Source organism: Perna viridis, chromosome 15 (assembly GCF_037379345.1).
Source record: "Perna viridis isolate PV_CMFRI_1.1 ecotype Kerala chromosome 15, ASM3737934v1, whole genome shotgun sequence".
Classification (NCBI taxonomy): domain Eukaryota; kingdom Metazoa; phylum Mollusca; class Bivalvia; order Mytilida; family Mytilidae; genus Perna; species Perna viridis.
Genome location: NC_142459.1, coordinates 3,088,598 through 3,114,517, shown reverse-complemented (window position 1 = coordinate 3,114,517; position 25,920 = coordinate 3,088,598). Strand labels below are relative to the sequence as shown.

The following is a 25,920-nucleotide window of genomic DNA, read 5'->3' as shown; positions in this document are numbered from 1 at the left end:
GGACTTTTTAAAAGTGACATAACAAGGTAAATGGACTTTTAGCGGCATTTTAGAATTTGCATAATGTCATTGAAAGGGACAAAATATTCCGTGCTTTGTAAAAATGTGCTTTATTCCATACAATATAACCTATTATCTACAAAATCTTTCACAATATGACACGTATCTTAAACTTTGGGTTGAATGATTTTACGGAAGTTACCGCCCTTGGACTTAGAAAATGTCAGACAGTTCAAAGTGTTCCAATTTTGTTTTGTAATGCTTTTACCAATTGATTTGTTTTTTATATTTGTTACTCTGCATGGACAGTCTGTACATGTATCTATCAATTAAATAAAATAGAAAGCAATGAGTAAAAATTCTTGTTTAAAACTACGGTAAATAGATTAATACTTCATTATTTTGCAATTAGTTGTTTGGTTAAATAACCATGTAATATAACAAGCATGTACATATATATATTGTAAAGACAGGATTCTTATATCATAATATACAAACACTCTGTAGCATTGTCCGGGCTTGCATATTCACATGCAGTGATGAATGTACAGATGTACTTGGTTGTATGACGTAAAATAATGTGATGATTTACATTTCCTCTTTTATTACTTCACTTAAAACTGAACCAAAGTTTCTCATTTTGTTTATAATTTGATTGTTTATTGTTGGCACTCTTTACTCGTTATTTGGTTACGTGGAGTGCGGTCCAATCGACGTTTATGACGTTAATGTTCCACGTCATGAAAATAAATGACAAATAATTTGGTTTGTTGAAGGATTATTATAAAATTGTCAAATTTAAATTCTTAAAATTTATCTCACTAAACATTGTCAATTAAATTCTCAAATCAAAACGAACTATTGTTCTATTTAACTCATGGCAGGTGTTTCAAATACTCAACCTTTTAGTAACCTTTATTTGATCATGATCTTAGTAAAAACAATAAATAGTCGTTGAAGTGTGAACATTCATTTTATTATTGAGTTCATAGAAAAGTCAAATATTTACCTAGAAAAAAAAATCACACTATTGACCGTGACCCGGGAGTCAGGTACTTTCACGTATACGGCATGATACGAGATATAATGGTGACTATACTAGTACTGGCCTAATACAAAACTCGTACTTGTGATAATGAACAAACAAGTTTGGAGCTCAACTTGTCGTTACAAGGCTACATCCAGTATTGTTAACATCAGTTTCTTTTTATAAAGTAAAAATTAGACTTTAAAACTTAAACGTTTTGTTTCCGTTTTTCATTAAGTATTTTTAATCTATCAAAGTCACTGGGAATAAATAATACTGCAAAGAAAGGATATGCTTGAAATAATACATAATTTAGAAATTAACTGCTTTTGTTTAGTGGCAATATTTATTTTTTTCTTATGTATTTTCTTTGCAATTACTGCCTGCAGGAAAATTGCATTTAAATTTTGAATGGGAGAGAACGCACTTTTGTTATCTGTATTGAGTATACCTCACCTAGTAAAATACATGCAAGAAACTAAAACTTATGAAGCTTGTTTCAGAGCGTGAGAAACAAACATGGGAAGGCAAATACAAAAATTATATTATATAAAAAAATATTTCGTTATTTAGGCACACGATGTAGTGATTTCGACATAGCTAAAATGAAATTTCAATTTAGGATGCTATTATTTCGACACATCTTTTTTAGCTCATCTGGCCAAAGGCCAAGTTTGGCCAGGTGAGCTATAGCTGTCACTTGACGTCTGTCGTCTGTAAGCAAATTTTCAAAATTCTTCTTTATAGAAACTTCTGGACATAATTCATGTTAGTATGATTGTTTCAAAGTGCATCCTTATATATATATTATGAAAAAATTGACCAGTATCGTTCAAGAAAAGATTGATTGATTGATTGATTATTTGGGTTTAACGCCCGAGCAGCTATATTTCAGCTATATTCAAGCGATGAATATGAAATGGATGATACGATGAACATAAATGATGATGAAATGAAAAAATGGGATGGGACACAAGGATATGGAAACTACTGATACACTCAGCGGAGAATTACAATATTACCAATCGTTTATAAATATTGTAACTTCCGAATGAAAAAAAGAATCACCAGAAAAGGTGATTTCGAATTCAGCGAAAGATTTTGGTTCCGAATATAACTTTATGACACCCTAATTCAGCATTATAATTGCTTTAATGTAAATCAAACTAAAAGGAAGACTTAATAGGGAAATCAAAAGAGAATTTAAGATACAGCTAATTATTTAGTTACTTATATATTACGTTACATATATGCGTTACTTAGTTTAACAATATTTGATTCCTCAAACCATTCTTAAAAGGGCGTAAAACCACGAAAAAAAATGTGTTAGTGTAATGTAATAATTGTGCATGTATCAACTCAAAGGCGTCAAGACAAAATGCAATTTCTGGATGGTAAAACAACGATAATCCGCCAAAAAAGTTATTTTGGTCACTACAGTACTTGAATGTGGAAAATGTGATGTCTGTTTTTATCTTTATATTTGTATATTGGACTAAACCACCATGATTAGACATGGGGAATATGTTGTTAAGAATTTATAGAGACTCTGAGTGTCTAAAGAATAGGCCCGCAGCAGCACCCAGCTTGTCGTAGGAGGCGAATAAATAGTTCTCACAATCCTAGCCGGGATTTGGGGCGCTCTGCCGTATAGCAACTGGGTTGTATGCCCCAGGTGGTGAAGTGGGGTATCCCTAGCATTGCTCATGCTTGGGTCGACAAGAAATAATACGGAAAACCTGACCGCAAACCATAGTGGTGCAACGTGTTGGGAAAGATGCCACGTTCCATGGACTATATATCTGAAACAACATGGAGTGAAACTATGTCTAGATTGAAATACAGTACTTATGATCTTTTAAATGATGTCCTAATGTTTGAAAAACAGATCTTATAACAGTACTCTATATACTCCAAATAAACAAAACGTGAACGTCCTATTTATTTTTGCAGTCTTATAAAATGCGTGAGGCGGAATAAATGCTAATATAATGTAAAAAGTTTGGAATTTTTCTGACCAGTGACGGAAAGTTAGTCAAGGAAACATTTTCCTTAAAATTCATGATTGACATTTTTTTTCATTTTGTCGGAGACCTTAATAAAGTCGATGCATACCATGTCAATATTTTGAAAAAGCTTGAAATAAGCATTTCATCGATGTATAATTTTGCCATATTATATTGTGGAAAGTAAAATTAGCTGAAATCGATAGCCTGCAATCTACTTTCAAACTTCATTACAAAATCATATATAAATGATTCAGGAGAAATTGAAAGTGAATGTCGACAATCCATGAAAATAATTCCATCAAAGTTACGTAAATATTCATCATTTCGGTTAGGGAAAGTGTGACAATCGACGATCTAGTATCATGCTAATAATCTATACCGTCGCCGCATAAGAAAGTAATATAATCATAATGCACCTCTGTTTTGTGTATCTTACATTAAAAATATTTTGTAACTACATAGAAAAAAATAATCATGAAATTTACTTACTACATGTATCACACCCCGATCAGGGCGTGCTTGATACTCGTCAACACCGTTTACTTTCTACAGCCTGAAAAAAAATCTGCAATCAAAGGGATAACATTAACCCACACCAATTATTCACTTCTATTTGTAAACAAATGATTGATTTTTACCCTTAGACATGCTGATGATACGATATACCTTGTACAATATTTAAGAATGTGAAATTTTACTTATTGGTGAAGCTGAACCATGAATGACGGGATTTCCCATTTAACTACGTGTTGTATTATTAATTCAGCATATGTCCATGAATATTGGTGATATGATAATTGAATGGAGAGTGAATAACCGAAATATTTTCCCTAGTGCTGATAACACAAATGTTTAAGTGTGCCGAAAATTTTCTTGGCACGAGTAATATTATTTAGCTGATTCACGATAATCAATTTATTTTCCTATTTCTAGATTTTCTCTATAATAAATTGCTATTTTCAACATGAATGTTTTAAGTTTGTGATCGGCTGATTAATTTGCGTATTTTGGCGTTTTTGGGGAAGATAGTCCAAGAGTGAAATTACCGAATCAATTCAACATTGTGAGTTATCAAAATCTGTTACACGGAAAATATTTGATAAATCAATGCTGTCTCTGTATTTAAAACAACTAAAACGTAACGGGTATCATGTTCCATGACAAAACTGTTGTACGAACATAAAAAAAATAACTTGTATTGTTCATTATTGTTTTATTTATCGTTGTCCGGATACTGTTAATCAATATCATTCAAGTTCATATCTTTCTTTGTTAAAATATGCTAAATAAAACAAACTCACTGCTATCTATAACACAGCTTGGTTTCAACAGTATATAGCGCAACTATGTGTACCAATTGTAGTAGAGCTGTAGATGTTAAGACACTTCATAAATAGATAGTACACAAAATACATGATAAAGCTAGACACTGTTATGAGAATTCATCGGGTACTGTTTAAAGGTTGAAAGCCAACGAGATTGATCATTAAAAGAATGTATCCTGTAAAAATATGAATAGGAACAAATAAACATGATTGCATCTCCCCAAGAATACCCGATATAAAAAATACTGCAGACATATCTTGCATACACATAGAGATGGTAAAAAAAATATTGACCAAACATTACGGCAAACGGGATGACCTTTTATTCCATATAATCAATTTTCGTTTCATCTCTGCCAACATTCCTTTAGCACCTGCGGATGAAGTATGTATCACAAGTCATATGTTAAGGCCGTACCTACGAAGACTTTTTTGTATCGTGTTAGACCTCTATCAAATTGGCTTCTGAAACAAGGTTATGTTGCTACAAGATTAAAGTCACGGTACGGTGTATCCATCCGCTCCATGAAAGCTGATTTGTTCATTGTGTTCCTTTCTCTTTCGTATGGTGTTTCTAGAAAAGCAGGGGACGCTTAAATTACTGATGCACCGGGTCCATGCTCCGAGTTGCTCATTTGCTTTTGTATGTACTATTTTGGATATTTTAAGGTTTGTGTTGTGTGTGTCTATTTTCCACGTCTGGTCGTGGTTCCTGGATTACATTGTTTTGGTTTTCACTAGACGAGAATCTTGGTTCCTCTGATTACTCTTTTATGAATGTCCACTTATGTATGTTTAACGTTTGCAACAATATATGCTTCAAATGATTTAAGTTCGTTCATCTCAAACTGATACAAAAAGGCACTGAATTGATATGTTTTATATCTATTTCGGTATTAAAACATGTCAAAATAACATGAGGGAGATAAACGCAAAATAAAATTCGTTATAGACATTCAAAGAAATTCAACCAGTTCTGTATAACTTGAAAGAGCAGGAGAAACTATACATATAATTAATACATTCCTTCAAAGTTACGTTATGCATCACTTAAAATGACTAAGTAGTTCAATAAACAACAAGTATTAAATGAACATGGAAAGGGGAGAGTGGGTACAAGTCATTATGCAGAAGCAATATGCCAAATATGTAGGCATACCCTCCAAAAGAAAACGAAATGTAATGGATGAACAAAGTGATTGCAATATGAGTGGTGGAAAAATTAGACAAGATTGAAAGATATTGAAGACCAAGTAAACAGAACAATATATTTTGTTTAACGTATAACAACCTAGTGTCATATCATCTAGAACGTTTCATGTCTAGTAAACAATTTTAGATAGCAGTTGTAACTGATGAGCGTCTCGTATGGGTCAAAGTATTAATACAATGGGGAAAATTTGTACTGCTTGTGGGGAATTTGTGAAAGATGACGATGAAGGTTGTTTATGCACTACAAGGGCAATAAATAAGGAAACCTCCTCAATTGAAATAGTTGTAAAAACTGTAGTTTGCTGTAGTTCTTAACTTTCTGTCATTTATTCATTTGCTGTTGAGGTTTTGTTTTTTCTTATTTTAGAGAGAGCAGCAATATATCCAGACGATGAACATGAAATAATAAATGGGATGGGACAGAAGGAGTACAGGATTGACAAAATGTGTTTTCCACTGGAAATATGCATCATTTCATATTAATTTTATCATCCCTTTCATGTTTATTGCCTAGATATAGCTGAAATATTGCTGTTTAGGCGTTAAACAACAAAAGTTCAATCAATCAATCGAACATTAGTTACTGGTTTCCATACTACTGTGAAAGTACTTTTGTTCGGGGGTACCAATTTTCGTGGTTTTCGTAGGTAGGCCAAACCTCGAAATTTGGTTCCCAACGAAAAGGAGATTTTCATTGATGTGTATACTAAATACCTCAAAACCGCCAATTCAACCACGAACATGTGTGTCATCCCTAATCCCCTAAAATTGGTATTCATGAAATAAAGTACGTTCACAGTACATGTGAATACATATTCAAAATGCGGGACAAGGTGTGGCAAAACAAGACCAAAAACACACTTCTGAGTAAACCTTTTTAGACGGACAGGAGCGCCTGTTCCGTAAAAATGTTAATTTGGGTGGCTAGAATATTTATATATTGATATTGTTGTATATAAATTGTGCTGATATTTGTGTTGTGAAAACAAATAGAAAAAAATTGTTATTATTACGTTTAACCAGGATGTGACCAACGTTGTATACAAACTTTTATTATCAATGTTAGTAAGAATAATCAAGGGAACCAAGGTTATAGCGGTAATCAAAAGTATTTAATCCAGGGAAAAAGACCAGACATGGAAATCAGACATACACAACAACGAGTATGAAGTAGCTAAAGTCATAATACAAAGTCACAAAAGCAAATGAGCAACTAAAAACTAGGATCATGGACCAGGTGCACTAGTAGGGTTGGCGTCCTCTGCTTTTCTAGAAACACCCACCGAGTTGCTCATAAGAAGTCAAGTTCGGGATGAACAAACGAGGAAAGGAAAACTATGACGCGTTTAATAAATCAGTTTTCATAGCGTAGATGGATACATCATTACGCGATCTTCGAGTTCACGATAACGACCATGAAACGTCTGTAGTGTTGACTTCAATCTTCAAGCTACATATAACTAGTAAACATTATTGTTTCTGTTTGTAGGGGATGAAAATGAAGTTCTTTTGTGATGATTAGGAAGATTGGGTCTGGAAAAAGTGCCACCGGAAATTCACTATTGGGATACAAAGCCTTTGATGCAAAAGCGTTTGGCAAGTCAGTTACACGCAAGTGCGTAATGCAGGAAGCTGTTCGAAACAGTATGTAACATTAGGTAGATAGCAAGTTTTGTTATAACTGATAATATCTTTGTTAATTAACTATTTAGGGTAGTATTACATTTGTATTATGATTTGGTATTTTTAGAATTTAACTTTTAAATTGATAATGATTTTTAATACAGAATTTATCCGCAATGCATTTTGATTATATTTTTGTTCTCTATCTTTTTAATGTTAGCTTCTTATGGATTTATTCTATCCTCTTAAATTTCTTGCTCAATGCGGACTCGACTAGAGAATAATCAATGGAACAAGGATTTGTATGGTGATCACAAAGAGCATAAAACTATGTGATGGTGGACATAATAATTGCGCACATGAAAACACCATACACGATCCATGGTAGTTTTGATTTTGATCATGTAGCAACACAGTCATGTTATAAAAGCCTACTCATTACACGTCTAGTCCAGTACACTTGTCTGTGTAATTTGCATCTTGTGGCATAGCATATGAATTTTAAAATTACAATAATCCATACGGTAGTGCAAAAGGAGTGTGGTATGAAGATAAAAGACAATTGGATACAGTACAAGAATTAATCGTATTTATTGTACAGTTGAATCATGAGTTGCCCTGGTGATGCATGAAATAATTAGACAACGATCAATTCATTCGAATCTTGAACTTATTACATTTAGTTGTAATGTTACTGATTATATGATTTTCATTGAAACAAGTATACAGTATAAAGACACTTGAAGTATTCATTTGATTGCTAATTGAATCAATAAGTCGAACCATCGATCTCTATGGATATGAAATTGAATTTATAGTTTTTAGTATTCTATATCTTAAATTATTTAGGGTAAATGTAGTATGTACAATCCACGATTGTTTAAAGAACCAAATCAATTATCCGTAAACGTACGTTACTTTATTTCATAGCATTGTCAAGTTTGAATTCATCAATGTTTAGTATCTTGCTGACAGTGTTGTTTGTAATGATTGGCTGTCTCCATTTTTCAGCGTTGATGAAATATTTCAAATTGGTCCAGTTTTTAATTTTTTAAATTGAAGTGCGAGCCTTGCTAAAAAGCTACTGCTCATAGCTAAATAATCTCACAGACTTTTTGTTTCATCGATTTATAGGCGAATCTTTTATTTTTCTTGTCTTTTTAGGTAAACGAATTGTCATCGTAGACACACCAGGGCTGTTCGATACCGTGCTGCAATCAGAAATTATGACATTAGAAATTCAGCGGTGTATTAATTTGACCTTCCCAGGGCCTCATATTTTTCTCTTCGCTGGACGATTCACAAATGAGGAAAACGAAGCATTTGAACAATTTTTCAAAATCTTTGGTGATGACTTTTGTAATCATGCATTCCTGGCGTTAACAAAACTTGATAATCAAAAACACGATAACATCAGCGCTGAGCAGTTCTTAAAAGAATCGGGAGATGATTTGAAAAACGGCCTTCAAAAATGCAATGGCCGATACATCGCAATCAATAATCGGCTAACAGACGAGACCCTGGAACGACATTCTCTTCAAATTTTAGAAGAACTTACGTTTTGTGTAAACAATCATTCAAAAGCTTTTTTCAGTCGTCAGCGCATAAGAATTACATAGAATCAGTCCAAGATGAACTGGTAGCTGCTGACGATGAAAAACAGGCTGAACTTACACGGGTACTTGAAGAATATGAAAGAAAACTAAATGACATACAAATTTCAAACAGTTTGTCTGAGGAAACCTGTACAACACAATAAGAAGGTGACCGAGAATAGGAGCATGAAGAGAACGAATAGATATCGATACGGCGATGACAATCAACATATAGTAGTTGCAAATTCGAGCGACCCGTCCAACGAATAATGTTCAGACTTAAATATTTACGGAAATGTCGATGAATACAAGACTAAAATGATTCGAAAAGTTCAGAAATTAACTCTGAAGAAATAAAAGAAGGGAAGAGTTGATAAGGTAGAGACAAGAAGAAATTGAAAGGCTGAAAGAGGGATAGGAAAAAAGGATAAAATATGCCTTGGATAAAGTATTAAAAGAAAGGCGATTGTTTATTGCATAGAGACAGGAAAAAGTCTTAAAAGCTGAACAAAAATTACGATCAGAATTATCAAAGGAATTACAAAGGGCTGAAGACGAGTATCTGCAAGAACAAGAATTTTTAAAGGAGAATCATTTAGAAAAAATGCACCGAGAATCAGAGGTTATCAAAAGCAAGTTAAATGAGCGACGGAAGAAAATATGCCCAATAATGTAGACAATAATAATAGAATATATCACAAAAAAGCGAATTCAATGAGCCGGTAAATTTGCCGTTTCGTGTGCCAGTTTCGGAAAGACTTAAGTTGCAGGAAATTTCTCCCTACTCGTTAAAAACCCGCAGTTTGCCTTCGGATGTTTTTTTTTCTCATTGTTTGGTAGGCTTGTTGACTCTTTGAATCTAGTAGAAGAGGTGTTAAGGTTCCCTGTAAAGATAGATTTGTTTGTTTGTTTGTTGGGGTTTAACGTCCGAGCAGCAATATTTCAGCTATATTCAGACGATGAACATGAAATGGATGATTTAATGAACATGAAAAGAAAAAAAGGATAGGACACAAGTATAATAGGATCGACAAATTTTGATTGCCACTGGAAAAAGGAGGGATGGGCAAGGTCGGGCAATTTAGCCTCCTGTGACGGAGCGCAAAGGTTCCTACTCCTATCGAATACCACAGCAGGGTTCTTTAACGTGCGAGGAACGTGGCATCTTTCCCAACAAGGTGCACCACTATGGTTTGCGGTCAGGTTTTCCGTATTATAGCCTGACAACCCCAGCATGTAACACGCCAGGGGTACCCCATTCCACAACCCAGTTGCTCTGTGGGCAGAGCGCCTAGCCCCCGGCTAGGTTTCTGAGCACTATTAAGTCGCCTTTTACGACAAGCTTAGCGCTGCTGCAGGCCTATTCTTATAACACCCGGACCTGCACGGGGCTGTAAAGATAGGTAACTGCAGATAACATTATGACAATTTGTGAAAATAAAGCTATGTAAGGACAGTTAAACAAGCAAATCCAACATAATTTTTCTTGTAAAAAGTATATATTTTTCAAAACAATGGAAAAGAAAGATATTATTTTGCATTTTGTCATGAAAATCCGTAGCCATGGTAACATAATAAAGATATATAGCAGTTTGAGATAACAAATTGTAGTTGCCTCCCCAAAATTGTCAAGAAACAGGTTTTCTAAAATATCACTTAATAACTGCCAGAAAAAAATAAATAAGCGGGCATGGTATTATTGTGAAAAAAAATAAAATAAATAGTGTGCCTGTTTTTTTAAAAAATTTTGTTCATGATTTTAATTCTTAAAGTTCAAGCAAATTTTTACAGTTGAAAAAAAAGGCTCAGTTGGTTCAAGGAAGATAACCCAATCCGTTGAGGACCAGTATCTTTCATAATAGCTTACAGCATGCAATTTTCACCTCTTTACCGTCACAAGTATTGCACCTACTTATGTATGAATGCTATACTATACACAATCAACATTTCCATGCACAAAGTGTCACCTCTAATTTTTATTTTAGATTTTATTTTTAATTTTACAAAATTAGACCGGGTCAGTTTTGTGCACCGTGTTGGGAAATATATCACTTTCATAGCATGTTAAAACCCCACTGCAGTCGAGTATGGGCTGCAGCTTCGCTATACGCGTCTAAATTACCAGATCGTACCCACATATCCCAATTTCCAGTTGCAGTCGAAATTATCCTAGTGTCCTATCCCACTTTTTTGTTTCATCAATATTTCATGTTCATTTTATCATCCACTTTATGTTTATCACCCGGATATAGCTTAAATACTGATGATCAGGTGTCAGACACAAATCAATCAATCTTACAAACTATTGATCAAAATTCAACTCAACTACATCTTGTGACATCCATCTCTTATTCCATTTATCCAGATGACTTTAACACTTTAGCGTAATACAAATTTAAAATAATCTAAATTATATTCTTAATTATAATGTTGATAAATAAATTTTCGTAACGTATGAAGTAAGTTTTGCTTATCCAGTACATATTCTCCTTGGTAAATTTGATCATGCTGTCAGTTGGTCTTAGGTCAGCAGTTATTTTTATCGACATGATTTGCGTATCTTACACATCTTCTCATAACCACATATTGTTTGTTAATTCATCAGTATTATCTTTCTTTTACCACTTGTATGAACGAATTAGACTTAGTTCGTAGGTAATGTAAATACATACAGTAATTCTCTAAAGCACAACTTCTCTAGAAAACTAGAGGACGCTCATCCTACCGGTTCACCTGGTCCAAGCTCCCAGTTTGTAGTAAGTTCCGAGTTGCTCATTAACTTTGTACGCATTATTTGGTTATTTTTATGTTCTTTATAGTGTGTGTCTGGTTTTTCTGCCCGGTCTTTGTCCCTGGAATAGCTCCTGAATGGGTATTACATTCTTTTGGAAGGAGTAGGAGTATCAACACGTGGTGTTAGTTGTTTTAGTTTAAAAGTGTATATTTGGGTATAATCTGTTTCCATGCAAACATTTTAGAGGAAGTAATATTCTTTGTTACATTAAAATTGTTTTTGTCTTGGTTTTCAGTTATTAGGTACCTCCATGACATTTTATCGGTGTTGCATAGTCTACTTACATTTCAATTTACGTGTTAGTAAAATTATTTTTAGAATGTGATTTTATGACATTATTTTCCATTTGCTCATGCCTTATAAGATACCTTTTAATTTTGCTAGACAAATATGGCAACCCAAAATATTATACAAAATATTATTGATGAACTATACTAGAAAGAGTAATCAAGGGAACCAAGGTTATAGCGGTAATCAAGAGAACGCAATCCAGGGACAAAGACTAGACATGGAAAACAGACATACACAACAAAGAATATAAAGTAACTAAAATCATTCATTCATACAAAGTAACAAAAGTAAATAAGCAACCCGGACTCCACTAAAAAATGGGAGCAAGGACCAGGTGCACCGGTAGGGTAAGCGTCTTCTGCTTTTCTAGAAACACCCGCCGAGTTGCCCATAAAAAGTCAAGTCCGGGGTAGACAAACGAGGGAAGGAAAACTATGACCCGTTGAATAAATCAGTTTTCATGGTGCAGATGGATACACCATAACGAGTTCATGAAAACGACCATAAAACTTCTGTAGAGATGAATTCAATCTTGTAGCAACATAACCCTGTTCCAGAAGCCTATTGGTTAGAGTTCTAGCATTTCTAGAAGTGAAGTTAATTCTACTTAAAAGTTGTTTGTAAGACGGTGTCGTGTGGAGAAGGATTGTTAGACAGTCGGATGATTTTGGTATACCATCATGCAATTGCACCTCTTCTATACGCTTTCTGGTATTATAAACTTTGATACTCTGCTCTGGAAAGTTTAAGTATGTAAATATTTGTATCCATAATATATCTAACTAAAATTTGATATATGAATATAAATAAATTTGTGAATGTGATATTTGGAAAATACAATTGTGATAATATATCCCTATATGCGAGAAACAATTTGAATTTACTTGGACTCGATAGTTTTTTTGGTACATTTAGATTGTTCTATTTCTTTAAAAAAATCCTTGACACAAAAAAATATTTACGTCTGTAATAAATTTTCACAAATTGATATATTTCGTGTAACATAGGCTTTTAATCAGTTTGTATATCTTTGTTCAGTCTGCTATCATTTTCAATGTCCTTAAACTATTTTTTTACTGAATCATTGATTTGATGACGGTGATACCTTAAATGCTCCTGACTAAACGCCTAAGTTCTTTTAGTAGTAGTCTGTGTAAGAAACATGCCAAATCTGAAAAAAAAAAAACGTGATACACCCCAAAAAGGCTACATATTTTTTTTTATTTTTGTAATTACGTTGTTCATGGGTCTATATTATGAAATGTGTTATTAATCATCTCGATTTGTCTGCTCTTAGAAGATAATCAACATTGAAAATCCAACAGATTACATTGTATTTGAATGTCATTTACAGAGTTATCTCCCGTAATTTAAAATATACAGTACATTCTTTTTTTATGTCGCATGAACACGGGCAATATAAAAAACCGCAAGTTAACTTCTATTAACTATGGCCATTCAAACACATATATACAACGTAGGTAGGCTTTTTCCCATGAATCACATTTTGCATGAATATTAGCTGGAGTGCTACTTAATAATTTGTATCAACCCTGTTATTATTAATTTCAAAAAATGGTAAAATGTGTTATGATTTATGGTTTGATTGTCCTTAAGCATTCTTCTATTGTCATGATCTGAAATATATATGGGTCGGCTTTGGTAGTGAATTTTGGGTTATTATGGTCCCAAATTTCTTTTGGGTCGAATTGTCCAGTATTGATAAGCTGAATACGTCATTTTTGTAAACATTTGGGTGCCATGTTTTAACCATCTCTACCTTTAATAGGTATAATATCACCACTAAGGAGAACAAGTCGCCTGCACATAACAGAAAGTAGTCCGTAAAAAACAAAATAGTTCCTAGGATGCATTGTATATTTGTTTTTGATTTAGCCAGTATATGCAAACTGGGTATCATCTAAAAGCTTATCATGTTAGGTACACACTGGATACAACAGTTTTGAACTCTGATGTAGAGAATAATTTGCTAGAGTCTAAATCTTAAGCCCATTGATTTGTCAAATTTCTAAAAGGAAAATAGTATTTTTAGTACCTGTATGCTTTCACTTCACCGTTCTTTCTTAGAAGTCAATATAGGTATGCTGGCAATTTTATGACAGAGGATCCCCTCTATGATAAAACCTGTTAAAGTTCATTTTATCAAACTTTAAAAATGATTGTGACCTTGAAAATGGCTTATTTCAACATGGAACTTCTAATAGTGGTTTTACACATATTAAAAAAACCAAGATCCTATTTGTATTTATCCATCGAAGTAAACTAATGTTTCCTAGACTGGTATTGCATTTGCCATGTATACATGAATGAAGCTGTCATGATGCTGCTTTAAGCTTCCGATTTTACATGCATGAACCGGATATTGACGGTTGATAATACTGTATCATTACCTGTGTAAACATATTGCAGGTTATTATGGCGAAACAAAGCCCTCATAGCTATTGTTGCTTTAGAGGTTATGTTATTTTTACTCTATTGTTGTCTAAACCAATAAAAGAGAGCTACGCCGAAAAAAAAATATCCCCGTCGTGGCAAATTAAGGTCATAAGATATAACTAGAAAAAGACGATTGTTGTCATAACATAAAGAGTAAAATACTTAGAAGTAACTGATAAATAATACACGTAAATTATGTACTATAGTGTAGGTTTCAAAGGAGTTGTGTTAACAAGGTCTTCTGTTATTGAACCATATGGTAGATAAAATTCAAACTTATACAGAATTCGCCGAATCAATATGACAGTGTAGTGGTCACATCTTCACTTCATAACAATATGCCACACATACTATCAAAGTAATCTTACGAGCTCTGTTGTCCTCTATTGTTGAAACATGTAGATAACAGTGTTTGAAATAATTTATAGACCACTTGTAGGGCAAGTAAAATCCTGGACCGACTTGCCCTCATCTGTCAAACTAGTCTAAAATATGAAATATCCTCCCTTTGTTTTTTTACAAACGACCCTATTTGTTTTGCTTCAAAATATTGAATATTGTATATGCCATCCCTTTTTCAACTTAAGTTCAGTAACTTAGATAGCCATTAAATAGAGTAGTCATCCTATGTACGTTTTCGTATTTCTTCCGATTTTTTCTCCGCTTCGCTGAGTCTCTTTTGTTTCTCAGGTAGATCATATCCTTAACCTAATAATGGAAACATGCTGTCATCTTTTATACTTTCCGGAGTTAAACCGAATTCCACTGGCTACAATTGTTAGATTATCCAATGAAATCGGCCTGTATTCACGATGTAATTTCCTTAGAGATCAATGAAAATATGCAAAGGGTTGCACAACGGAGTAACTTACAAAACCTGACTTCGCTATTAAGCAGCTATTTTAAACACTGGGTTCATAAATAAGAAAGAAAATAAAAATAAATATCTGATGCTGCTTATATATCCCTAGCATTACATCATATAGCAATGAAAAGTTTCTTTGTTTGTTGTTTGTTGGGGTTTAACGTCCAAGCAGCAATATTTCAGCTATATTCAGACGATGAACATAAAATTGATGATAGAATGAACATGAAATGATGATGAAATGAAAAAGGGATGGGACACAAGGACAATGGGGTCGACAAATTTTGATTGCCACTGGAAATAGGGAGAGGTGGGTAGGATCGGGCAATTTGGTCTCCTGTGGCGGAGCCCTATGGTTCCTACTCCGGGAGAATACCACAGTAGGGTTCTTTAACGTGCGAGGAACGTGGCATCTTTCCCAACACGGTGCACCACTATGGTTTGCGGTCAGGTTTTCCGTATTATAGCCTGACAACCCCAGCATGTAACACGCCAGGGGTACCCCATTCCACCACCTGGGGCACACAACCCAGTTGCTCTGTGGGCAGAGCGCCCTAGCCCCCGGTTAAGGTTTTGAGCACTATTTACTCGCCTTTTACGACAAGATTAGCGCTGCTGCAGGCCTATTCTTTTAACACCCGGAACTGAACGGGGCGAAATGAAAAGTAAACATTGTTAAAATTTCGTTTTTTGATTTATGTTGTACAGAGAATTGTATGCATGATTATATTCATAAACAAATACGAAATGTATCGGATAAATGTGAGTGCTGGACAAAAAATATACTGACAAAATAAGATATGCATAGTTTTATTATGCACACTTCAAAGTTTATCGACAACGTTCATTTTTATACAAAACTGCAGATGTAAGCAGATATGCAAACACGCATTGATTCACATAGGGTTCTCCAACATTTTCAAAAGAAAAACACGTTACAGTACTTTTCTATGATTATCAGTCAAAATCAATGCAAAATGTGAAATGTAAACCTAAAATAACTAAATGGCATGGCAAATATAATATCAGGAAAATATTGTAATGTAACTTTTTCCTGTGTGCTATCATTATAAGGAACAAAGCTTCGTAACCAATTAGGATTATTTCTTTGTATGACAAGACTTTGTTGTGTTTTTGAAGGGAAACTAAATGTAATAAACGTAAGCAATTTAAATCTACATGCTGTTTAATGTGCGCAATGTTGACAAAAATTGTATTTTGATCTGACTGTCGTGATAATTTGAAAGGTATTTTTTAAATGCATTTTGGTTGAAAACTACATCTAAACACAAATTCTTCTTTGTGGTAAAAACATAACCGAATTTCCTTCATTTTCTCATTTGATGATCAGCTTTTTTCATCTACATATCAATCAATCAATCTATTATAGATAATGACCTGTAGTTGTAAATTGTTCTTGCAGTGATATTGTATAGGTCGCCAAAACATAAAAACCCAAGCACCATATGACTGCGGACGTTCGTTTCCTTTTTTACTTCTGCTGCAGACAAATCTTTCGAAATTCTCGGACGTGGGATGACAATCGGATTTTTATAAATTTGCCCCATTTGTATTTTTCACTACTTTTGTATACATTTATGATGGAGAAAATATGATTTTATTTTCAACTTATATGGTATAACACGAAAATTATTTATATAGTGTATGTTTTAACACATTTACTCATAATTTGGTGATACTCGTGGCATTCCTATCTTGCATTATTATTATTTTGCTGTTAAAGAGAACAGGTCAGTTTTGCTATTAAGAATTTCTGGTTAAATATCTAAACGTCAGTTTACTGGAAATGAATCTTGGTAATTTGTAAATATTTTTTTATCTATCTTTATATCTATTATGAAGTGCACTATGATTTTTATCATATAAAAGTTGCTGTTAACTATCATTTACCACTTAATTAGCTGTCTCTGTAGGAAATCATGCAAAGTCTGAAACAATGTGACACCTTCCCCCCTTCCAAAAAAAATATAAAAAATAAGGCTACATATTTTTAGTTTTGTAATTAAGTTGTTTTATGGGTCTATACTATGAAATGTGCAATTATTCATTCAAATCTGCCTGCTCTAAGGAGATAGTCAACATTGAAAACCCAATAGATTCTATTGTATTTGAGTGTCATTTACATAGTTATCTCCCTTAATTTTGAAATCTACAGTGCATAATTATTATCTCCTAAGAACACGGATTATATGAAAAAAAAAACTGAAAATTGATTTTTGTTTACTATGGCTATTCAAACAAAATATCAAAAACAAAAATATGTATGCTTTTTACCCTTAAATCATATTTTGCATGATTCTTAGCTGGAGTACTACTTAAATACAAACAATATTTTCACGTATACTTTGTTTATTTATTGTATCTTGTCATTCAAGAACAAAAAGGAAACATTGTCATAATATGACTGTACAAGACATTTTTGTGTTGATGTTTGGAGATTCATCCAACTGATGACCCCAATGGGGGTCCGGGTGTCAAAAGAATAGGTCTACATCAGCGCGAACCTTGTCGTAAAAGGCGACTTATAGTGCTAGGCCGGAGTTTTGTGCCCCAGGCGGTAAAATGGGGCACACCTGGTAATTTTTATATTGCAGAATTATTTGATCTAATTGTTGTCTTTTGGATATGATTAGGAAAGGCTGATAGAATTTGGCCTTTTTATGTACTTCTTTTACTTTTTTACAACACAAAGCAATTCACACGCCATGGTAAAACAACCAAAGTACAATATATATAACATCCCCTGCAACAGCGTCGGTAACTTTACTAAACATGTGAAGATATTTCATATTAAGCTTATTGTCGCTTCATACATAGAAATTGGTTGAAATGCTTTTGGTGTCTAATAACATCTTAACATCATACAAAACAAATCGAATTGTGACTGCAACAATGATAACATCACAAGCCTTATTAATTAATGTCGTGTTATTAAGAACGATTGAAAGTATGGTACACAAAACTTCAGATAAGTATTGATGTTTGATGATTCACTCATTGAAATTGAACTTGTGTGACTAGAATAATACCATGGAACTTTAAAATAAACACTGAAGATCTAAAAGTGGTTTATTCAATTCATATTTCCTTTCCATAAGACAGACAGTAAACATGTACTAGTTTTGTATTGCTACCTCAAATTTCTTCCTCTATTTCTCTAATAATTGTGCCTCAGCCATCTAACGACTCTCTGGTCATTTGCTGATGCTACTTTGTATGTATTACTTAAGTTTTCAGGTTCTTTTTTGTGTATGTCTTTTTTTTTATCTACATTTGCTATAATTTTTCATAACTATGGTACTTCCTGTAGTTGTATTAAGAGTATTAAGATCTGCATTTAGAAGAAACCCTTATATAATCTCCCTTACCAATCGACCATATCAAGAACAATATCTCTAAAAATTGCCAATTTCATACACATTTATATACTGTTTATCTTTAAAGATCCTCAAACCAAGACTGGTTATGTAATCTCTTACTGTTTTTAAACAAGAAATAAGAGTTCGTCGTGCTTTAGACACCATGAACACTTGCCTCCTGTAAGATAGCAAAATTAACAAACCGGTTATTCTAACTTATACACAGATTTGGTGAAACATTACTTTCATTAGGATGAACCAAAACTCAAAATAAAAAAAAAACAACTTTTGAATGGAAGTTTGTTAATTCGTGTAGTGAATAACAGTTCGAAATGCAGTTTTAGTGTATTCATCCTGAGTCTTATCTCTTCTTATAAACTAGAATAGGTAATAATTTGGACACCGAGAATGCTAAGTGGAGGAAAACTGAACGACAAAAAGTATTTATTGAACAGATGTAATATAAGTAATACAGTTTTACTGTACTCACTTTGTGTGTGAGCCAGATTTTACTGTTTGAGTAATATTTCTTATCCATTTTACTCCTGATTTGTGAAACAGAACAACCAACACACGTACGCAAAAACAAATTAATGTCCGTGAAATTCTGGAGATCTTGGTATAAAAGAAATAATAACCGAACTCAAGGAAACAAATGACAACATCAAGTTTAAGACCGAAAAGTTTGAAATATCCAAAAAGGTCCTTTCTTGGTAAAGCCATTTTCAAAAATTTATTTGCAGCTTAATTTAACATATACCGGGAGTCTGTAAACTATTGCTATCTAAAACAATATTATTTGAGCATTAAAATTCATTTGAATATTTCAACTCGAAAGACTCTGTAATACATTACTTAAAACATAAATCACCTTACATGAACTGTAATGTGTTTTAACCTTCCTTCCAGGTTCTAAAACACTGTCAACTTTATATTCGTTTAATGAAAAACGTCATCATACATTTTTTAACAAAGCGGAAGAAATGTCAAGAACTATAAAGCACGACTGAAAAATGAGGTACACTGAAGCCAATATAATTATGCAAAACATTTTTGATGAACTGAGCCACCTACATTTACTATTAAGCTCATCAGGACTGATGATCCATGCCACCTATTGTTATCAATTTGAGTCCCTGGTCACCATTATAATGTTCTGTTATCATTTCGTAAATGTTCTTGATACCTTTCGTAACCTACTTGTAAACATGAGTTTATGTGTCCCATCCTTTTTTTTCATTTCATCATCATTTCATGTTCATAATATCATCCATTTCACGTTCATCGCCAGAATATAGATCAAACATTGATGTTCGGCCGTTAAACCCCAATAATCAATCAATCAATCAATCTAGATGAGCATGAGGTGGATGATGAAATCAACATAAAATAATGATGAAAGGAAAAATTGGATGGGGCACAATGACAGTAGGGTTGACGAATTTCTATTGCCACTGAAAATAGGGGGAGGTAGGTATGGTCGGGCCATTTAATCTTGTAGCGAAGCAGAGGCTCCTACTCATGTTGAATACTACAGCAGGGATCTTTAACTTGCGAAAAGCGTTGTATACGTCCCAACGGGGTGCAGTACTATGGTGTGCGGCCAGTTTTTCCATATTATGGGAAGGAAGAACTGATTATTACTACAGGGATAGGCGGCGCCTTTTCATAAATAGTTACAAATATTGTTTAATGATATAACATTGTATTAAATAGGTTAAAACTGATGCCAAGAAGGAAAAAATACATTTATAATGTCAATGAACTAATCCACAAGACATTATTTTCCTAAAATATATATATTTGTTCTGAACAATTGTTACCTTATTACGTCCATATGTTTTTCACCAAATGCGCGTACACCATTGACATAGTTTTATTCAAGTTGGATCAAACGTATTACACGGAGCATTTTCTGGTACTTCAATGAGGAAAAAGTGTTTTACATAGGCAAAATTATTGTTTTATGAAATTATGGCATTGTTCCTTGCACGTTAAAGAACCATGCTGTGACATTCGTTAGGAATAGGAACCTTTGCGCTGCCACCTGATCCTACCCATCTCGCGCAATTTCTATTGATAATCAAAACTCGTCGACTCTATTATTATTGTGCCCCATCCTATTTCATGTTCATTTTATCATTAATTTCATGTTCGTCACTAGGATATAGCTACACTGTTACTGCTCGAGCTTTAAACATCAATCCGTTAATCCGTTGTAGTCGTAAACTGTCACTAAGTTTTGAAAGAAAAAAGATGAAAAAAGTATTCAATTTCCAATATTACGTGTCAGTTTACTTCTACAACTTATATATCAATGAATTGGGTCAAAATGGAAGCAGCTTGTGCATAATTACATTCCGTCACGAACATTCCATTCAGAAGAATAAAGTACCACGTTGAAAGGATGTTTTTTTGTTTTTTTTTGTTTTTTGCTTTTTTCAGTTTCGTTTGAGACGTGTATGGTTGTGTATAAAAGTCAACTTGTTGGTCGCGTAATTTCATTTCTGGACCGGGACTGAAAGATCTGAAAGTAAGTTTGCCTATTTAGTTAGAACATGAGAAGCATTACTAAATGAATGTATTTTAGCCAATGTGTATTGAAAATAATTCGGTAATAGCCTTCTATCAGTCCTCTATCCTGCGGAAAATTCATTATATAACACTATTGAATGCTGCTTATCGCATCTGCAAAAAATTGGATCATAGGATCATGTCCAATGTTTCCAACCTTTTCTGTCATAAATTGATGATAATACCACGCGGGAAATCGATTATGTCACCTTGCAAGTAAATTTTGAATGCGTAAGAAAAAATACAGATCATAACTAAAGAGTGATTTGTGTATTAAAAACACGTTACATTTAACTGACTTATTTCCAATTCAGAAATAGTTATAGAAACCAGCTTTTGTACATTGAAAGAGAAGAATACTGTTATTCGGTAGGTCTTTCAACACCCATTCCATTGACAGTGTCTGAAATTTGTATGGATTGGTACGTAATTAGAGCAAACTTTGTTGTAAATATATTTTGCCATATTATAGCTCCAACTGAGTGAAAGAAATTTCTTTATTAAGGTTTACTAGACAACGATGTTTTAACAGTTGACTTTATCACTGAATATGTTTTCTTTGCAGAATCAATTAGCAATTATCAGCATTATGAGAATAACAATTATTGTATTAATTGTTCTGGTAACTTTGTCTGGTGAGTATTAGTGCACTAAAATGTATGTTAATATAGTATTTGTTTAAATGTTAGTTTACCTGTAGTTGTATGTTAACATGTTATTTGTTTATATTTTATTTACCTGTAGTAGTATGTTAATATGGTATTTGTTTCTATTTTATTTACCTGTAGTTGGATATTAATATTGTATTTATTTCTATTTTGTTTACCTGTAGTTGAATGTTAATATTATATTTGTTTCTATGTTGTTTACCTGTAGTAGTATGTTAGTACGGTATTTGCTTCTATTTTATTTACCTGTAATAATATGTTAATATGGTATTTGCTTCTATGTTATTTACCTGTAGTATTATGTTAATATGGTATTTGTTTCTATTGTACCTACCTGTAGTAGTATGTTAGTACGGTATTTGTTTCTATTTTATTTACCTGTAATAATATGTTAATATGATATTTGTTTCTATGTTATTTACCTCTAGTAGTATGTTAGTACGGTATTTGTTTCTATGTTATTTACCTGTAGTAGTATGTTAATATTGTATTTGTCTCTATGTTATTTACCTGTAGTTGGATGTTAATATTGTAGTTTCTATGTTATTTACCTGTAGTAGTATGTTAGTACGGTATTTGTTTCTATGGTACCTACCTGTAGTAGTATGTTAGTACGGTATTTGTTTCTATGTTATTTACCTGTAGTAGTAAGCTGTACCTGACCCATTGACATATTAGTATAACTCAAAGGTTCTATATCCAACAACCCATTTATTTTTGTGTTTAGTGGTTCTTGTATAAGATTTATATTTTTTGGTACTTACTATCATGAATTCAATGATTGCCAAATAGGACGCCAAACACATTATTAGACATTCGTTATAAAAAGTTTTAATAATACGAGTATCAGGCATTTCAAAGGAGTGTAAACAACTGACCTGTCAAGTATTATTCTCATTTATATTAAAATAAATAATAATGCCGATTTTACATCTCAAAGTTCACACTAAGTGCAGACAAACCTATGTATATATCTAAAATATCTACATACACGTAAGACATGCCCTAGATATAACAAAGGATACATTAATTGCATGTAGAATTTAATTTACATTTTCCCCCAATCTACTGTCAATAAAAACAGGTAGCCTACCCTATCGGTACACATGATCCATTCTGTAAGTTTTAGGTGAAGTCCGAATTGCCCTAATGTTTTATTGCGTTTGTCGCTTTTCTTTTTTCCCGTCCTTATCTCCTGAATTTAAGTTCTTCTTGACGTTCGAGTCCTGGTTCAATTGATTTTCCTTTTCCTTGCAATCCTTAACTTGACTGTCCTATGGGCCGCTTTTACTCAATTTTCAAAATGAAAATAAAACAGGTTTTGTTCCAATCAGAAGTGAAACTATGGTATCTATCTATACGTTTAGTTTAAATTGCATATCAGTTTTACCTAGATTTCCAAATGATATGGAACATAATCTAAAAATCAGACTCAACCGTTTTTTTTGTGTCTTTGGATCGTAAAATGTTCTATAACTAGACAATATCTGACCTTTTTTGAGAAACGGGCAAAATTATCTATTCCAAGGTGTCTTTCTTGTATAAAGTTTTACTTTATAATTTCAACAAGAATCAAGAACTTCATACTATGTAAATGGGATACCATTACTAACAATAACAGCAATAAAAACGTTCAATTATTCACAAAGATATTAATAAGCTCTTGAATGTATTCCATTGTTTCTGGATCTTGGGTTTGAATCTCTGATAATAACAAAATTTGCAACGTTATCTGTAAATAATGTCACGCATGTGTCCTGAACAGTTGTAACAGGAGCAACCGACTAACCATTGCTTAGCACTTTTGACTAATTGTAACCTTGATCCAAGAAAACAGATTGAGTATAATTTACTTTGACATTAAGTAAATGGGCGGTATGGGTATCCATTGTTACTCGTAACACTTCCTTATCCGCTTTTCTGGATGTTGATTAAAAAAAATTGGCATTGATATAGCAATGACATTGTATTCTTTATAATTTGAATCTTATCCAAAAGTTTTGATTGTATCTGAAAAAAGTCCCAAATATATTATCCATTCTTCTTAACCTATCAATGATTTTAATGAAATTTAAGAAAACAGTTATCAGGTTTTGTCATTTTGTACCAAGTGTTACAATTGGTTTGGGTTATCATGAATGAACCATTGCCTAAGTTAAGTGAAAATGATGCAAATTTAGTAACGTTTGAATTAAAATTAGACTTACTTTGAACCAGGTAGATGTTATGCATTTCGCATCTACAACTTATCATTGACTCCTTAATGGAAATATTTAGAAAGATAATCAAATGGTTATTTTGTCATTTTGCTATTTTCTTATGAAACTGGCGATTGTTATAGGTTTCTTCCACTTTGCCATGTACTCTGGTAAGAAAGCTAGTCTTGTAATTCTTTTATCTTTCAGCTGTTACTATTCCAGAAGCCGAAGCCATAAAGAAATTGTCTCAATGCAACAATTACGACAAGAAAGGATCATTTAGATATTTTCGAAAACAATGCAAAGCTTGCTGTCAGAATGCAAAATGCGTTGATGGCATATACCGTAACTCTAGATGTGTCTGCATTTGTTCCAGATGGTAGGTTTCTTGTTTTTTTATCGTCTGAATATGGCTGAAATATTGCTGCTCGGACGTTAAACCCCAACATACAAACAAACAATCTTGTTTTTTTATATTGGTTTTATTTTGAAATTATTCAAAAATGCTGACTTAAAATACACATTTACCTTTGTATCAAAAATAATTACCCAATTTCTTCCAGAAAAAATCCAAAAATAAAAATAAGGTGGCTGCATATTAACTTTATTCCAAACGAAAATATCAAACATTAAAAAGTAATCAAGGGAACCAAAATGCTAAAGGAAAATGACGAAATTGTAATCAATAAATCAAAACAAGATTACGTGAGCTTACTTTTCTGGTGTCTATGCTCCCAGTTTTTATTGGAGTCTGCGTTGCTCAATTACTTTTGCCTCTCTGTTTAGGTTGTTTCATCTTCTTTTTGAAATCTTTTCCCTTCACATACTTTCTTTTGACTACTGCTGGAATCTTGTTTTCCTGGATTACTCATAATATAGTGGAATGTGTTGAAAATAACAAGGTCTGAATGGGTTAAATATCTTGTTAAGTGAGCATGGGCAATGATAATCTAAATAATCTAAAACAATAGGAAATCTAAGTTTAATCGAATAATTCTTTATCCAAACAAATCCTAACCTTATATTCTAATGTTGCATCCATTAGTTAGAATTATTACATTGCATAGCATTATTCCTTGAAATATGATTCAACTGTACTGAGCGTTGGTAAATGCGAATGCAAATATGGCATTTAGGCTTTGGAAATGGAGCAAACCATGTGGGGAAAGTGAATCTTCTGTAAGTACTGTAAGTAGGCATTATTTACAATTGAATTTCATTTTTTTATTTCAGGTAAATCAATAACTGATGTTGACAACTGCAATATGCCACGACAAAGCAATTTAATGAAAAATAAAATGATTTTGAATTGTTTTCACGTGTTACATGTTAAGGGAAGTTTACCGTTAAATAGCTTTATTGTTTCAACTGCGCATTTACACCAATTATCATCCTCCTATAACCCATGGTCACCAACCCATTTCCCAATTGTAATTTCTCTATTCCCCATAAAAAAATCCCAACCCCCATAGAATCCCCATTATATTTTCTTGATCAAATATTACATTATCAAAATGATTTCTATATTTTTGAATTCTTCAAAATATATTATATTTTATAAAACATAAAATTTTATTTTAGATGAAATACACTCACAGCTTTGTATCAATAAAAAACTTGAAGAACTAAAGTCCCAATCTTCCCAGTATACCATCCAAATCCTCAATCGATATTCCCTTCCCTTAATACCATATAATTGGAAGTTTTTACTATACAAGTACTGTAAAAATAGACTTTTAATGCAAAGGCTATTTTCAGGTAAAAAATGAATGCACTTCATGATCTGTATATCAACACTTAACATTTGACAATTTTAATTATCGTACTTAAGAATACATAAGCACTTAATATTCTCAAGGACAGGATGCATTTCGTAAGAAAATTCAACTTTACAGATAAGTT

At 32.9% G+C, this 25,920-nt stretch overlaps 1 protein-coding gene and 1 long non-coding RNA gene across 6 annotated transcripts; both read left to right on the top strand.

Annotated features, from left to right (window-relative positions):
* Window positions 1–7,087: 7,087 nt before the first annotated feature.
* On the top strand, window positions 7,088–9,467 carry LOC148596532 (GTPase IMAP family member 4-like). Its single transcript, XM_088564288.1, has 3 exons — window positions 7,088–7,217; window positions 8,361–8,761; window positions 9,273–9,467. Exons 1-3 carry the CDS (start codon window positions 7,088–7,090, stop codon window positions 9,465–9,467), a joined length of 726 nt encoding a protein of 241 aa, XP_088420414.1.
* A 4,136-nt stretch (window positions 9,468–13,603) lies between these two features.
* Window positions 13,604–25,332, top strand: LOC148596531 (uncharacterized). Of its 5 annotated transcripts, none has more exons than XR_015919196.1 (6): window positions 13,604–13,665; window positions 21,024–21,111; window positions 21,467–21,521; window positions 21,718–21,787; window positions 24,226–24,397; window positions 25,252–25,332. It is a non-coding gene; the product is annotated as an uncharacterized LOC148596531 (long non-coding RNA). The 5 variants fall into 5 exon arrangements; XR_015919197.1 differs by lacking the exon at window positions 13,604–13,665 and adding an exon at window positions 19,488–19,596; XR_015919193.1 differs by lacking the exon at window positions 21,467–21,521.
* The last annotated feature ends 588 nt before the right edge of the window (window positions 25,333–25,920 follow it).